General features: G+C 44.0%; 1 protein-coding gene across 1 annotated transcript; it reads right to left on the bottom strand.

Moving 5' to 3' along the window:
* Positions 1-5,171: 5,171 nt before the first annotated feature.
* IL7 (interleukin 7) lies at positions 5,172-16,174 on the bottom strand. Its single transcript, XM_075743841.1, has 5 exons — positions 15,560-16,174; positions 12,261-12,403; positions 8,638-8,724; positions 7,724-7,876; positions 5,172-6,275 (listed from the first exon to the last, which is right to left on the bottom strand). The coding sequence occupies exons 1-5, from the start codon at positions 15,567-15,569 to the stop codon at positions 6,132-6,134; spliced, it is 537 nt and encodes a 178-aa protein (XP_075599956.1). The 5' UTR covers positions 15,570-16,174; the 3' UTR covers positions 5,172-6,131.
* Between the last annotated feature and the right edge of the window lie 516 nt (positions 16,175-16,690).

Raw genomic sequence — 16,690 nt, 5'->3', positions numbered from 1 at the left:
AATGCTTATTTGCCACTTGTTAACAATAAAGCAAATATGCCAATAAAATTTTTTGTGATGGACACATTTTTGTAGCCAAACGTGAAATTGTCTTAAATAAAGTAGCATAGGAATAGGTAGCATCATTTCAACCTTATGAATATCGTGATATCTTTGGTCTCAAGTACACCAGACCTGATGTGAGGACCATCCACTGTATTCTAGTGGTTAGGAGAGAAACACTTAGTTATTATTTTCAAAGGACAGGAATTTTTAATTGACTTGTGAGATGAGATTTAGATTCCTCAGTCACCTTGAAAAATACTGTATACCAGACATTTAAATCAGTGTGATCCATGTATATGAGTTTAACTCTGTATCTGTTCTTTTTCCCAACTATATGGAGAGTTTAGTTTATATAGAGCCTATCACTGTGATACCTGTAGTAAATAATTCTTTTTTTTTCTTTTTTTTAATAAGGCTGTAAGGTATAATATATAACCTAAGCTTGATCTGGGTTTGTTCTCCTTCATGTGGCTAGAGCACTGTTTTGTTGATGAAATGTTTAAGCAGGAAAAAAGGCAGAAGTTATATTTTTCCTGTAAAGGAAATGCTCACAGGGGTTAGTCACCCATTTCTGCTTTCTCCTAATCCCTTGCAACAACAGTGCTAAAATTCTTTTTACTAATTTAAATACCTAAGATGTTTTCCCGTGACACCTTCCCATAAATTCCACACATTTCTAAAACATGGTGTTGACTTACTCATATTCCTTCTTTCCTGTGGCCAAATATTTAAATAAATATGTAAATGAAAGTGGCAGGGAGGGATGCATGGTAGCGATACCCTCCAACATTTTCATCCCTTCGTCCATTCCTGCAGAGCAGTTTATTGTTGTCGCATTTGTAATTTCAGGAGGAGGTTCTCAAACGGAAGGAAAAAATCCAAGAGCACAAGTCACTGAGTTTAGCAGTTAGTCTTTGCATTTAAGTGGTGACTCAGGAAATTTGGCAATAAGATTCAAAGAATCAGGCAGGCAGGGTATTTATTAAGAGGCAATCAGAAAAACTCCACAATTTCATAATTACTCAATTTAAATTTCTGCTCTGGTCTTTTCTGCAGGATAGCCCTGAAACTGCTTGATTTGCCTCAAGATTTAAGTTGTGGGCTGCTGCTTAAGTTAGTTAAGCTGACAGCTTTCGGTTTTGTAGTAGCTAATATTGCATCTGTGTGTTTTTCTTTTAATTCCCACTGGCCTTTCCTTGCCAAGTGGTTATTAGGAAAATCTTGGCATTCAACTGTTCCTGAATTTCCAAAGAAAAGCAACTGGTCTTCAGTCTCAGAGACAAACTTAGTCCTCAGTCTGCTGGGACTTCTTTGAGTAGAAAGGATTTCCAGAGAAGTCCTTAATACAGCAGTTACATTCTCTTATGCAGTATGATATTGGGAAATCTGTTTCCATTTCCTATTATTCAAAAAAGTTATGGGTTGGGTTTGGTCAGGGTTTTTTTTCCCCCACCATTTGGAGTTAAAGTGGCAATCTGACATCAAGAGCTAGAGAATATGTGAAAGTCTCAAATACAGAGATACTACTCCTACCTCAAGAAGTCTCTTCACCAAAAATGATGGGGGGCTGAGGTGAGTGTATTCCAGAACAGCGTAACAATATATTATCTTTGCTCTTAACCTCTTCCCTCTCTATTACCAGTAGGGTACACTGGGTTTCATGGATCCATTACAGCAGATCTTATTCTAGTCAAAGGAGATCCATACAGTTCTGTGAAGCACATCCCAGCATTTTTCAGGTCTTGGTTCTGAATACAAAAAATTTTTCAGAGTAGTTCCATGGAAAATGTATTTTAGCACAGATAAAAATACATGTTACCATATTCTGAACCAGGAAACAACAGGCTGACTTAACTAAAGCTTTCCACAAATATTTAGTCACAGAATCAGAACAGTAGGGGTTGGAAGGGACCTCTTGGCGATCATGTAGTCCAACCCCCCTGCTAAAGCAGGATCATCTAGATCAGGTTGCACAGGATTGCATCCAGGTGGGTTTTTAATGTCTCCAGAGAAGGAGACTCCACAGCCTCTCTGGGCAGACTGTGCCAAGCACTGGCTTGGTCACCCTCAAAAGTGAAGAAGTTTTTCCTCATATTGAGACAGAACTTCCTGCGTTCCAGTTCGTGCCCATTGTCCTGTCACTGGGCACCACTGAAAAGAGCCTGGCCCCATCCTCTTGGCATCCACCCTTTAGATATTTATAAGCATTGATAAGATCCCCTCTTGGTCTTCTCTTCTTCAGACTAAACAGACCCAGCTCTCTCAGCCTTTCCTCATGAGAGAGATGCTCCAGTCCCCTCATCATCCTTGTAGCCCTCCACTGGACTCTCTCCAGTAGTTCCCTGTCTTTCTTGAACTGGGGAGCCCAGAACTGGACACAGTACTCCAGATGTGGCCTCCCCAGGGCAGAGTAGAGGGGCAGGATAACCTCCCTCGACCTGCTGGCCAACACTCTTCTTAATGTACCCCAGGATACTATGGGCCTTCTTGGCCATGAGGGCACACTGCTGGCTCACGGAGAGCTGCTTGTCCACCAGGACTCCCAGGTCCTCTCCACAGTGCTGCTTCCCAGCAAGTCAACCCTTGACCTGTACTGGTGCTTGGGGTTATTCCTCCCTAGGTGCAGGACCCTACGCTTGCCCTTGTTAAATTGCATTTGGTTCCTCTCTGCCCAACTCTCCAGCTTGTCCAGATCTTGCTGAATGGCAGCGCAGCCTTCTGGTGTGTCGGCCACTCCTCCCAGTTTTGTACTGTCAGCAAACTTGCTGAGGGTACACTCTGTCCCTTCATCCGGGTCATTGATGAATATGTTGAACAAGACAGGACCCAGTACTGACCCCTGAGGCACACCGCTAGCTACAGGCCTCCACCTAGACTCTGTGCTGCTTATCACAACCCCCTGAGCTCTGCCGTTCAGCCAGTTCTCAATCCACCTCACTGTCCACTCATCTAGCCCACACTTCCTAAGCTTGCCAATGAGGATGTTATGGGAGACAGTGTCAAAAGCCTTACTGAAGTCGAGGTAGACAACATCCACTGCTCTCCCCTCATCCACCCAACCGGTCATGCCATCACAGAAGGCTATCAGATTGATCAAGCATGATTTCCCTTGGTGAATCCATGATGACCACTCCCAATAACCTTCTTTTCCTCCACATGCTTAGAGATGACAACCAGAATGAGCTGTTCCATCACCTTTCCAGGGATGGAGGTGAGGCTGACTGTCCTGTAGTTTTCTGAGTCCTCCTTCTTACCTTTTTTGAAGACTGGAGTGACACTGGCTTTCCTTGAGTCCTCAGGCACCTCTGCTGTTCTCCATGACCTTTAAAAGATGATGGAGAGTGGCTTAGCAATAACATCTGCCCGCTCCCTGAGCACTCGTGGGTCCATCCCATCGGGGCCCATGGATTTGTGGATGTGGAATTTGCCTAGATGTTCTCTAACCCAATCCTCCTTGACCAAGGGAAAGTCTTCCTTTCTCCAGACTTTCTCTCTTATCTCCAGGGTCTGGGTTTCTTGAGGGCCGGCCTTAGCAGTAAAGACTGAAGCAAAGAAGGCATTCAGTAACTCCGCCTTCTCTGTATCCTCCATCACCAGGGCACCCACCTCATTCAGCAGTGGGCCCACATTTTCCCTGGTCTTCCTTTTGCTGCTGATGCACTTGAAGACCTTCTTGTTGTCCTTGACAATCCTTGCCAGATTTAATTCCAAGTGGGCCTTAGCCTTCCTCACTGCATCCCTGCATACTCTGACAGGGTTCACATATTCCTCCCAAGTGGCCGGTCCCTTTTTCCATGTTCTGTAAACTTCCTTCCCTCTTTTTCCAGAAGCATGTTGCTCATCCATGCAGGTCTCCTCCCTCCTTTGCTTGATTTCTTACTCATAGGGATGCACTGATCTTGAGCTTGGAGGAAGCGGTGCTTGAATACTGACCAGTTCTCTTGACCCCCCCTACCTTCTAGAGCCCTAACCCATGGTATTCTCCCAAGTAGGTCTTTGAAGAGGACAAAGTTAGCTCTCCTGAAGCCCAGGGTCGTAATCCTACTTATTGCACTGCTCCCTCCACGCAAGATCTTAAACTCTACCATCTCATGGTCACTGTAGCCAAGGTTGCTCCCAACCCCACATCCCCAACCAATTCTTCTTTGTTTGTTAGTACAAGGTCTGGCAGCACACCTCTCCTTATTGGCTCCTCTACCACCTATGTCAAAAAGTTATCATCAGTGCTCTGAAGGAACCTCCTGGACTGTACGTGCCATGTTGCCTTTCCAGCAAATATCAGGGTGGTTAAAGTCCCCCATGAGGACCAGGGCCTGCGATCGTGAGGCTACTTCCAGCTGTCAGTAGAAGGCTTCGTCAACTTCCTCCTCCTGATCAGGTGGCCTGTAGTAAACAGCCACAACAGTGTCACCCATATTAGCCTGCCCCTTGATTCTTACCCATAAGCTGTTGACACGTTCATAATCCACCCCGAGGCAGAGCTTGATACATTCCAGTTGCTCTCTCACATAAAGAACAACTCCACTACCTCCCCTTGCTGGACTCTCTTTCCTAAAATGTACGTAGCCACCCATGACAGCATTCCAGTCATGCAAGCTATCCCATCAATTCTCTGTAACTGCAATGAGATCACGACCCTGTGACCACAGACAGACCTCTAGTTCTTCCTGTTTATTCCCCATGCTGTGTGCGTGGGTGTACAGGCATTTCAGAGAGCTAATGGAGCACGGAGGTTTCCCTGGAGGGGTGCAAGAGGATCCATCATAGCCATACACACCCTTGAGGCGGTTTGCCTTCTGGTTCTCATCTTGGGAGGCAGGTAAGGAGCATTTGTTGCTGCTCTGCTTGTCCTGCCTTATTCCCAAGCTGGATGCAACGGCACAAGCATTGCCACTTTGGACCCTGCAGTCCAAGGCAGATACCTGGGATGGAAGTGTCTACCTAAACTGGCCAGGTTATAAGCAACTAAGAAATAGGTATTTCATAATGGGAAGTCCCAAGCAGCAGGAGGTTACATTGCCAGCTGTGCTTTTAATGACTAGCTGTGAAAAAAAGCTTAAAAAGGAGTAATGACACCCAAAAATTCAACAGCCCAATTCCATAGTAGACAAATATTTTATTACCAAAGGAGTTATAATATCAAAGTAAGAAACTGCAAAAGAGTTATAAACAACTATAAAAATACTTCTATTTATCCAAAATTAAATATGAACACTTTATTAGTTAAATGCCAATATATTATTCTCTGAAAATATTAACACATTTTAAGTCAACGTTTGTCTAACATGTTGAACACGTTATATAAAATAATTGCATATAAGAAATCACAATCTGAAGGTAAGAAATTCTAGCTCCTCCTGCAGCTAACTCTAGGACAACCAAATACATAAGGTTAGTGCTGTTTCCAGTCAGCTGAACAAACTTGCATTCAGGCATCTCCTTTTCCGCCTTCCATAGGTCTTGCTGTCTTGCCTCTACTTCAGCCAGTAGGTGTGTGCTACATCTCTCAAAAATCAGTATTCTTCCTAATTTTTTCAAAAAGTTAACCTTTTCCCTGTTTTTCCAAACCTAACTCAGTTTGCAGACCCATTAGATACCCATGCTGAAAACTTTATTGCATCAGCAGAACAGACCCAAGATCAGATGATTGGTAAATTGTTTTGGTCCTTGATGCATTTTATATAAAGAAACCAGCTACTTTTCCATTCTGTTTTCTTCACCTGCAGCTTGTAAGATGTTTTTATAAATTGCAGTAGACATGTAAGTAGATTGCTTTCATATGATGGTATTATAAAGTTACACAAAAGATCAGAAAATTCAACGTAGTTTCCAGAGCACAAAGGTGGGACACAGCCTTCTGCAGAGTTCTTTGTTTCAAACACTGGTCTTTTATTTCCACTTCTTGGATTTCGGCAGCTTGGTTTAGCTGTTTCTGTTTACTCCATCTCCAGGAACAAGGTACAGTAGCTTTCCAACAGAATTCTGGCATAAAGCGTTCATATAAGTGAGCAGAGTTACTCAAAGAATGCATATAAAATGCAAAGATACCAAGTAATGCCACTTCAAAAGAAAAGAGCGAGCAGGATTCACCTGGAAATTATTTTTTCAAATTTATTCCAGCAGGATCGAAGGCTAGATATATTTTCTTTCAGTTCACAAAATTCTTGGTTACATTTCTTTTTGGACTGTTCTGTATCTTCTTTATTATGCATATTTACCTGCATGCATACCTGAAAAAGAATAGTTTGTATTGTTAAATGAGAACTGCTTAATCTTTTCATACAGACATCTTTTAAAATAGATACCATGACATCTCAATAAATAATGGAGGTACCTTACACGGTAATTAAGCCAGAAGGTTGGGCTACTCACAAAACGTGCCATGGCAGCACACAGCCTACATCACTCTGATGTTCTCACTCTGAGCACAGCCCTGCTGCCACCCCTGCCCCTCATGTTTTAACACGCAGCAAGTAGGGACAGCTGAAACCAGTGTGTGTATGTCTTCTGTCAGTGGTTTAAAATTTACTCTCCATTATTTGAAGGACTGGAAAAATAAAGCCAATTAAATTGCGAGCCAAACTTCCAAAGATATGACTACATGTGTGGTACCCTGAGACTGGTGGAACAAGACAGACCTGTTCCCAGGGGTTGGTGCTGAGGCCTAGTGTTCAGGATCTCACCCAGAGACAAGACAACCGTGGTATGTCTTGTGGTCCATATCCAATGACTGTTCATGATTTTTACCAAATTATTTTAATTGGTCTTTATATAAAACCAGGCAACCACAAGGTTAGGAAGAACTTTCAAGGGTGACACTCTTTGACTTCTATGACTTCACTGGGATACCTTTTATGGCAAGAGAAATGTTGGATTCACCACAGGTGGCTACACAAAATACAGACACCGACATTACTTTGAAGATCTGGTCCTAGATTATAAGAGTGTCTTCATTTCAAGGAGAAAAAAAAGGAGTTAAATGCAGCCTTCAATCTGACTGTTTAAGCCAGTCATAAAGAATTATATCCCTTGGTGCCTATGGAGAGGCTTTTTGATGTTGGTCAATATTTTTGTGTTCAATAGGTAACTGTAAGCCACATTTAAAAGAAGGCTCTTCCTTTGCTAAAGTAATGTAGAGATCATTGTGCTAGATTTGAGTGACAAAACCAAGGACCAGATTCTGCCAACGACTAAAAATCCAAATCTTTTCATATCTAACTGTTCTTGTTAAGTTTGAGATATTGTAGTTAAAATAAAGATCAAAGGGAATAAGGAAAGGAGAGAAATTCCCACTACTTGTTGAAACAAACCAAATTAATCTTAGGGTAGAACCCCAATGACAAGTAACAGCTATGATTTTATACGCTAGAGAAGTTCAAGGCCCTCTTTGCACAAGTGTGGTCTTTGTCTTCTACTGGAGAATTAATTCAGGTATTTCAGTACTGAACGAGAGCATAAAACTTTACTATAGACTTCCAGATCACTGTCTTTCTCAGTCTTTGCGCTGGGCTTAATGTCTATTACAAGACATATGCTCTACAGAGCAAAATTCATCATGCATATAACATGTGCATGGTACTTGTACCTTTGAGAGGTAGATAATGATAGTCTGTGTTGAAGAGCTCTAAGGAGTAAGTCACATATGTCCAATAAACTGTAGACCATCACTACCACTCACCTTTTCTTTTTTATGTCTTTCACATTTGCACTGTAGAACCTGTAATGTCCCACATGAGACTAATGCTGCTTTCCATCTAAACTCTTTGCTGATTTTTTGCTTATGAAAGAATCTGAGCATGTTGCATGCCATACTCTGTAGTGATTCTATTTCCTGTAAAGAAAGCAAGAAAAAATATGTCCTGAAAAGTCTGTGCACCATTAATTCTTTATAATGTTGGTTTGTCTTTAAAAAAAAGCTCCATCAGTTACCGTTAGTTTCTTTTGCTTTCACCATAGCACCATTCTTTTCCAACAAAATACATGACTAATCTGACCTACCTGCCATCTCTTCAAAATATTTAAAGTATCAATTTGTAGTAGTAGTAATAATAATAGTGAAAGGATGTTAGGGAGAAATCTTAGTTGTAATGAAATCAGCTGATCCAGTCAGGAAAACAGTGCATGATTTTTGGAGTCAGTCCTTTTATCAAGTGACAATTAAATCTGCAGCAACGGCTGACAACTGTGTTTTCCATCATTTGAGATCTGCCCGAACTATTATTTTTAAAGCTTTCAGATCTGAAGTGAAAAGCTTAGCTAATATGATTTTCTGCAGAAAACTGAAAACAGATGTTGGGAAATTTTTATGTTTACTTCCATTGGCAAAATAAAATAAGTTTTCTGTACGATTTTGGATTAAAAATATAAAAGAATCTTTATAGTAGGAAAAAAAAAAAAAGATTTCTGGGATATGGAATTGCTTAATAATTTAATTTTAAAATACCAATTTACTGCTGAATATTATCATTTGATTACTAAAAGGTAATATTACTCTCTATCACTATCACAATATGTTATTCAGGGACTAGACTGTACAAAGAACTCATTTGAGTTTGTATTCTTTAAAGTAAATTCTGAGAAGTTAAATTTTACCTGAGTATCATTGCAGAAAAACACTTTGCTATTTTCATGTTTTTTATTCTTGCAGCACCTGTCACGATATTCTGCAGATATATTTACCTGTAAAATATCATATATGTTTTAACATGGAAGTACTTTTAATCAAGTGAGCCAAATTTCTAACAGCTGGTAATGCCAATGCTAAATTGTTCTGTAGCATCTCCTCAGGTGTAGCAAGGTCAATGTACAATTCTGAGCTTTTCATTGGCAAGCAGGCAAAGAAAACCCCAATCCAGCTACAGTTTCTAAGGGTATTCACAGTATCACCTAGAATCACAGCATAGCTGAGGTTGGAAGTGACCTCTGGAGGTCATCTGGTCCAACCCCCTTGCTCAAGCAGGGCCACCTACAGCCAGTTGCCCAGGACCATGTCCAGCTGGCTTTTGAGTATCTCCAAGGGTGGAGATTCCACAACCTCTCTGGGCAACCTGTGCCAGTGCTCGGTCACCCTCACAGTGAAAAACTTTCAGGATATTCAGAGGGAACCTCCTGTGTTTCAGTCTGTGCCTATTGCCCCAAGTCCTGTCACTGGGGACCACTGAGAAAAGCCTGGCTCTGTCCTCTTTGCACCCTCCCTTCAGGTATGTATAGACGTTAGTAAGATCCACCCCCGTCCGAGCCTCCTCTTCTCCATGCTAAACAGTCCCAGCTCCCTCAGCCTTTCTTTACTGGGCTGATGCTCCAGTCCCTTAATTATCTTCTTGGACCTTTGCTGGACTCTTTCCAATAGCTCCATATTTCTCTCATACTGGGGATCCCAGAACTGTACACAAACCTATTCATTTTAAAGCTTCATATTCTATCAAATTACTTGGTTCTTTGGCATTTTAAAACATACAGAAATATTTAAATCTTACATAGACATCAAACAATGTTTGTCAATGTTTGTCTCAATAAATACATGCCCCACACATCTAAACACATTGTAGCACTCACTTCACATATGCACTAACAGAAGATGTCCTAAGCAGTATCACTTGCTTCCTTTGCATGACCATAACCTTTTATCAATGGTTTATTATGGGGTTTTTTTCCTTCTACTTTCATGTTTGTCATCAAGATGACAACTAAACCCAACTTAACAAAATTCTTCACTTTCTTCTTCAGCCTGTCTCCAGATAACCAAATATCACCAGTATGGCTTTAAAAAAAAGGCAGCTCATGACGATATTGTGTTATAACTCCTCATTTAGGCATGCATATGAAGTCGACAACTTAATTCTTAAAGTCATTCTGCAGATTTTTGTGTAACATTGCCTGTATTTCAGAATTTCACCCATGATGAATAGAACTTCACCCAGGAAGTGTTTTCAAAACCAAGAGTTTAGGGAGTCAAATATTCACTGACAAAATCCCCAGCATCTGGAAGATAATACACATCTCTGCTTGTACCATAACAGAATGAAGTTTTTCTGCAGTCCCACAGCATCAAGATGTAACAATCAATCAATCAATCAATCAATCGTCACCCTAAAACCTATATATCTGTGTCTTCATTTGCTAACTGCTAAGGGATTTACCCATTCTCACTGACTTTCTCAGATCATCCTTAGTATAACGTAGAGTAACCATTTCTGAAGGCAGTTACTGGCCTAACCTAAGGGAAATCCTGGCCTCAGAAAAGGCATTAGTGAAAATCAAATTAACTTATGGAGTTCCTGTATATAACCCACTAGTCATCTCCATAACTGCCTCCAAACATTAGGCTGAGGGACTGACAGTTACTGACTTTGGCTCTGCAATGCAGGAAAGTGCCTACTGGCAGCTGCTATCACCCAAACAGCACTGTCCATAGTATCTGCTGTAAAGTTATAGTGACAAGACTATACACTGATTTTACATAGAAGACAAATGACTCTCTTGGCCAGGTTGGATGGGGCTTTGGGCAACCCGGTCTAGTGAAGGGTGTCCCTGCCCACGGCAGGGGGGTTGGAACTAGATGGTCTTTGAGGTCCCTTGCAACCCAAACCATTCTATGATTCTATGATTCTCTTAAACTGGGAAAAATAAAGATAGAAAAATGAAGAAAACTTGCACAGTAGTTGCTTGTGCATGCCTGTTCTAGGAAGTAAAAGCTTCAGAGTTCAGTACATCCCTATTAACTTTCACAAACATTAATTCATTAAGGTTTTATTTAATTAATTAATTGATTGGATAGCAGTTTTAGTTCTTATACAGTCTCTTAAAAAACTGTAATATATATTACAATAAAAAAGACAAAGACTTTCAAAACCTTCACTGACCCTGCAGCTCCAGCAGAGCTGGGATGTGCCTCATGGTTCCCCATCACAGGAAGACAGCAGGATCTGCCTCCCAGAGGCTGCTGTTCCTGTCGTATTGTTTTCTCTTATAGGTCAGCTATCTTATAACTGCTCACCTAGAGGGTTTATTTTTTTTTTCTCTAGGAAACACTTGTCTTTGTCAGAAATAAGATGAGAAACTAAACTGGCTACTTATCTGTTCTAATATGGCCATGAATATTTTCTCCAACTTTGGTGCCTTGTTCAGGACAAGGTCATTTATCTATGGAGAAGTACCCTTCTCCATAATCTCAACAAACACAACATGATCAGAATGTTTTTGAAGATTAAATGATCATTCCCTGACCCTAAAGGTATTTTATTTCGAGATGAGGGCTGATGTGTCTTGGTAGAGAAAGGTTGGAAACCACTGGCATAATGCTCTGAAGGATAGTGGTGGATCATAACAAGAAATACAATGGCTCCTGATGCCACCTTTGGAAAAGCACTGTGTATCACTTGTATTTCATGCAAATAGGTCTTGATTTAAGACTGCAACAGAATGGTGGGTTCTCATTTAGTGACAAACGGCCAGAAAAATCCCATTTTCATAGAAATGCTCTGCTAATCCAACTATGGAAAGTGCTTTCTCCCATGAAAGTGTTCTTGACAGATGAATTTAATTGTTAATAATTCATGATGAAGAGTTGGAAGGTAGGTTTTGGGCATGGATCAGTAAACTGTTATGATACTGTTTTGCAAAGCTGTAATAAATCTAGCTGATAAAGCCATAATGGAGGAGATTTACAACTGAGAAAGTTAAGTTTTTCCCTGCTGCCATCTAAAAAAGTTCATTCTTTGTTGGCTGAACAAGACATATTAACAGAAACATTTATTGCTGTATGAATTTTGTGCCTCTGTGCATTTGTATTCAATGGACAACACAAAACTTCAGTCAAGAAGTCTACAATTAGTAGAACAGATGACAGGTTGTGTAATGATTTCTTCTCTCGATAAGAAGATATAAACAGAAGTAGTCATGAAATTACTTCAGAAAAGAGTACTTATTAATGTAATATATTATACTATTTAGGGCCAAATGGTACATGTGTCTAACCACATGGTGCACGGGCACAAAAATGCGTATCACAGTATTTGTACATGCAAATATGCAATATCCACAGATTTCAGAGATTTTAAAGAGACGGAATTGTCGCACTCCGTCAAATAAAGCCACCATTTGAGGTCAATGTGTGATTGGTCTTTTATTGCATGTTAACATTAGAGTTTTTATTATTATTTGCTATCATCTAAAAATAATCAACATTTTTTGAAAGCCCAAGAGCTATTACCTACCAGCTCATCGATGTCATGGCTTAGTATATTCTCATACTTCACACGGATTTCAGTTGTTTTATTTCCCATTGCACAACTAGATGAATTCACTGGAGACAGAACAAGGAGCAGTGGCAGAACGCGAAAGATAGATCTAAAAAAGGCTGGATTACAACAAGAGTAGTTAAATACATATTAAATGCCATGGAATGTGTGCTGTATTAACAAATACATGCTGTAATCTGTTAAAATAGTTTAAAAGAGATCTTTGTACAACCAAATGACTTGTACCTTGAGGGAAGGATTCAGCTCCAGATTAAGACACTATTTGGTGTCTAAACTCCCTCATACTCAAGGATGATTTAGCCAGCATAGTTAAGAGCCTACGGCTATTGAGCTGATCAGCCACTTGGTGTTTACTTGGGCTGAATTCATCTCCAGGATTCACTGCAAGCATTGACGAGGTCTCTCCATTGACCATAATTGGACCATAACCACCTAGTACATATGTAGACAAGTAAGTGTCAGATAGGTATAGACATTCAAGTGTCTTAATCTGCAGCTGAATCTCATCCTAATTGTCCATTTTTCATACGATAAATTCTACAAATGCCCACGACCACTTTTTTACATCAAAAGGGTGTTTAAACACATTTTTGGGCTGACCGAATGTACAAATTCATACTAGTGGCCATAACATGAGATAAGGCGGCAACACACCCTTCTCTGCAAGATTTTTGCAATCTTTTGGAGCAAATCTCACTGCCCCTCACTTTGTTTCTCCCTTCAGTGGACCATCTTGCTTTGCTCAGACCTCTGGTCTTCTGTCCTTGCATGACATCCAGGAAAATATGAGTTCTGTGAGAAAAGACCAAAATATCAAAAGACCCTAAAGGTACTTACAGGGTAACTGGAGGCTGCAGGTGACCAGCCTGATGCTGGGAATGGGGGAGACTGGGTACAGGACAATATCAGGATTAGACAGCTCATAATTGAACTCTGGCCTACAGCTAGACTGACTAGGATGACATTTAAATGGAAGATTTTGGAAAAAAAAACAGAGCTAGATATTTAGGTTGGAGGATTAGCAAAGATCACAGAACATTCATGGACTAGTATGAGCTGTTTCTACCCATCTCTTCTACTCAGTAAGAACAACAACCGCATACAGAGTAACTGTGGAGTTGCAGCCAGGAAAAGCAGAAGGGATGCCCTGACCCTAGCTGCTACTTTCCTTTCTCTCTGGCGAGGATGGGAGCATTGGGTACAGCCAGTCCAGCACTCAGAGACGGGCGTCTCTCGACTTGGGGGTCACTAGTAAATCCCAGCCTCAGAGAGGAATCTTGAATAACTAAGAAGAAAGCAATGAAACTTGACCATAATCTTTACCGAGCCACCTAAGCCCCGTGATGCAAGACCCACAGTCACACCATGAGCTCATCTACCATTCAGAGAAAGACAGTCCCTCACAGCCCATCCTAGCTGACTCCCACCGCACACTGCTGCTTCCAAGCAGAATGCATATCACTTTTCCTGACTACCAAAGCCTTTTTTTTTTTTTTTTCCTGATAGATTACTCATGAACATGCTGCGATGTACACCCCTGTCCTAGAAACAGGACTGGAAGATTTTTACCTGTACAAGCTGAATTCCAAAATTATTCTTGTGGCAAGCTGCCTGCCAAATTTTAGTGAGAAAAAAAATCTGTCCCAAGTAAATTATCAGTTTGCAAGACGGAGATTTAATATCTTAAAAGAAGTTTACAAAAAACTGCAAGAACTCAATTACAGGACAACATTTTTCCAATATACCATTGCACCTCTTGATTCCAGTGCAAAAAAAAGAACTGCAGCGCTTGTTTTCAAATAGCAATGGTACAAGCAACTTGGATATGCTGCTTCAAAAGACACAAATAACAATCTGAATCAGTCTAACAGATTCCATCACTTAAAACTTGGTTCGTCCAGCAACAAGTAGAGATAATAGGTGAAAAATGTAAAGTTACTTCTTTTATATTTACTTTTTATATTTACTTTTTCAGATTGTGAATCTTTTTTAAATGAGGAAATTGCAGAATCAAAGCAGATAATTCTGAAAGAGATATTGCACACTCATAAGGTCCCTTGACCCTTTGCAGGATTGCGATGAAACCCATTCAGATGTTCCTACATGAGTCCTCCAGAACTCATTAGACAAGTGTCATGAAAAGTTCCAGGAGCTTTAGACTGAAAATTTATAGGATTTTTCTTAAAGTTAGGTAACTTTAAAAGAAGCAGAATTGATAGTGCTCCATACGAGCGGCAATTCAAAAGAAAGGGAGCGTGTATTACTGGTAATACCCCATCCTTTCAGTAAACTCCCAAAAACTCCTATCTGGAAAGCCCCAAAAAATTCTCTGAGAAAAGCCAGGAAGAGTTAGCATTCCAGTATTTCCAAATGGAAAAAAAGCCCCTCTTGTGGTTTTTTTTTTTTTTTAATTAAAAAAACCCACCCGTGCAGGCAGCCTGAAAGTGGCACTGCAGGCGTACCCCCACCTAGGGCGTGTTCCCGGCCGGACCCCGCGAGTTCCCCGCAGCAGCCTGCCTGCGGGCTCACCCGGCCCCCCACAAACCGCCCACATCTCCGCGGGCGGTAACCTCTGTCCCCCGGCCCCGGCCGCCCAGCCCCGCTCCGCAGCCCGCAGTCCCCGAGGGGAGCGGTTAAGGGCGGCTGCTTCTCCCTCTGCCTCGCTCAGCCCTGCAAAGGTGCGGACGGGCGCGCCGCGGCTCTGCGGGTCACTCCTGCCGCCCGCCGGGCGATGACACGGGGCTCCGCCGGCCCGAGGGCGAGGCATCCCCGGCGCTGCGCGGCACCTGCTCCGGGCGAGCCCCGCGGGGCGGCAGGTGCCCGCGGTGCAGCGCGGAGCGGCGCAGAGGAACGCTTCCCCGCAGCTCCTCCGCCCCGCACCGTCCCGCTGCCTCCGCCACTCCCTGGCCCCGCTTCCCGGCAGCGGACGGGATGGGAAGCGGGCGCTTTTACTTTCATTCTATGGGGAGAGGGGAAAAAAAAAGCAAAACCGGGAATTTCCCCGGCCGTCACCGCGTGTTTAAAAGGGCACCGAACGGCACCGCGCCGCCACAGCGGACGAAGCGGCGGGGCCGGGAGCGCGGAGACAGCGGAGCCGGTGAGAAGCCAGCGCGGCCGGGGACGCGGAGCGTGGCGGAGCGTCGCGGCGGAGCCCAGCCCAGCCCGGTGGAGCGGGGCGCCCCGCGCGGCTCTGCCCGCCGCCGTCTGCGGAGCGGCGCGGTGCGGTGCGGTGCGGTGCGGTGCGCGCTCCTTACCATGGAACATGGTCCGCGGGGGGGGTGTCAGGGAGCTGCGCCGGCGGCTCCGCGGTCATGGTGGCGGCGCCGTCTCGCCCATGGTGCCTGCAGCCCGCGGAGCGCCGCGCAGGGGGGGCGAGAGGAGCCGCGGCGGCCGGGCGGGGCTCAGCAGCCCCCCGCCGCCCGCCTGTCCTGGGGGCGCACGGCGCTGTCAGACGCGGTTGCGGGACGGCCGGGCTTGGCTTTTCCCATGGGGCTTCCGCCGGCGGCAGGTACTTTCACTTTCTGCTCCGCCGGCGGCCGCGGTGCTCCCCGCCGCTGTGCCGGGCTCCGCGGCCTCAGCGCGGCGAGGCGGGAGCGGGCGGCTGGCCGGTCGCCAGGGGAGGAGGCATCCCCGCTCCGCCACGGGGGGAGGTGGGCAAGCGTCCCGGGACGGGCGGAGAGGACCGGCGTCGGGCAGGGGCCGGGGCGCGCCCGGAGGAGGGCGACAGCGGCGAGCGCCGTCGGGATCCCCGCGGGCGGCCCGGAGCGGCTGTGGCGGGGCCGTGCCGTGCCGGCGGGGGTTACATAGAGCCCCGGCTACACGCCCAGTGCCGTGTGCGCGGCCAGGGAGTGAAGGATGGACCTTGGCAGTGTGCGTGGAAAGAGCCGCTCATCCGCGGGGAGGAAATCCTTTAAAAAAAACCAAAAACCAAACAAAAAAAACCCCAACAAACCAAATACCAAAACCCAACCGTGATCTGGAGTCGCTCTTTTGGAGGCAAGAGACTTGGTGTCTGAGCTGCTCCGCAGCGCCCTGTGGCCCGCTCCGTTGTCCCTGGGTGGGTCGCGGAGGCGGGACTGCCATGAGGGCTCCGTCTCAGGCCGAGGGTTACCCCAGGCTGCTGACATCAGGTCGAAAGTGCAAAGTGGATGATTTTCTGCACGCATCCCCCCCTCCTCTTCTCCGTGTCCCGTACACCCCACCCCCCACACCCCCCCACCCCCCCCCCCCCCCCCGACAGCTCATCGTGAGAAATCTGAGAGGATTAAGAAAAGATGGTGAATGGCTCAGGAAGGTGTTTTCGTGTAGAAGAAGCTCAAGTTCTAAAAGACAGAGCTGTCGTGACGTGTTTTTCTAGGTAAATTCAGAATGCAAAAATTGATGTT

This window comes from Balearica regulorum, chromosome 2 (assembly GCF_011004875.1).
Source record: "Balearica regulorum gibbericeps isolate bBalReg1 chromosome 2, bBalReg1.pri, whole genome shotgun sequence".
NCBI lineage: Eukaryota > Metazoa > Chordata > Aves > Gruiformes > Gruidae > Balearica > Balearica regulorum.
Note: the sequence above shows the minus strand (reverse complement) of the source record. Positions and strands in the feature narration are given on the sequence as shown.

Coding starts and splice junctions, on each gene's coding strand:
- IL7 (XM_075743841.1), bottom strand. Junction 7,877..8,637: donor TTTTCTGCAATGATACTCAG/GTAAAATTTAAC, acceptor CTTTCTTTACAG/GAAATAGAATCACTACAGAG. Junction 6,276..7,723: donor AAAGACATAAAAAAGAAAAG/GTGAGTGGTAGT, acceptor ATTCTTTTTCAG/GTATGCATGCAGGTAAATAT.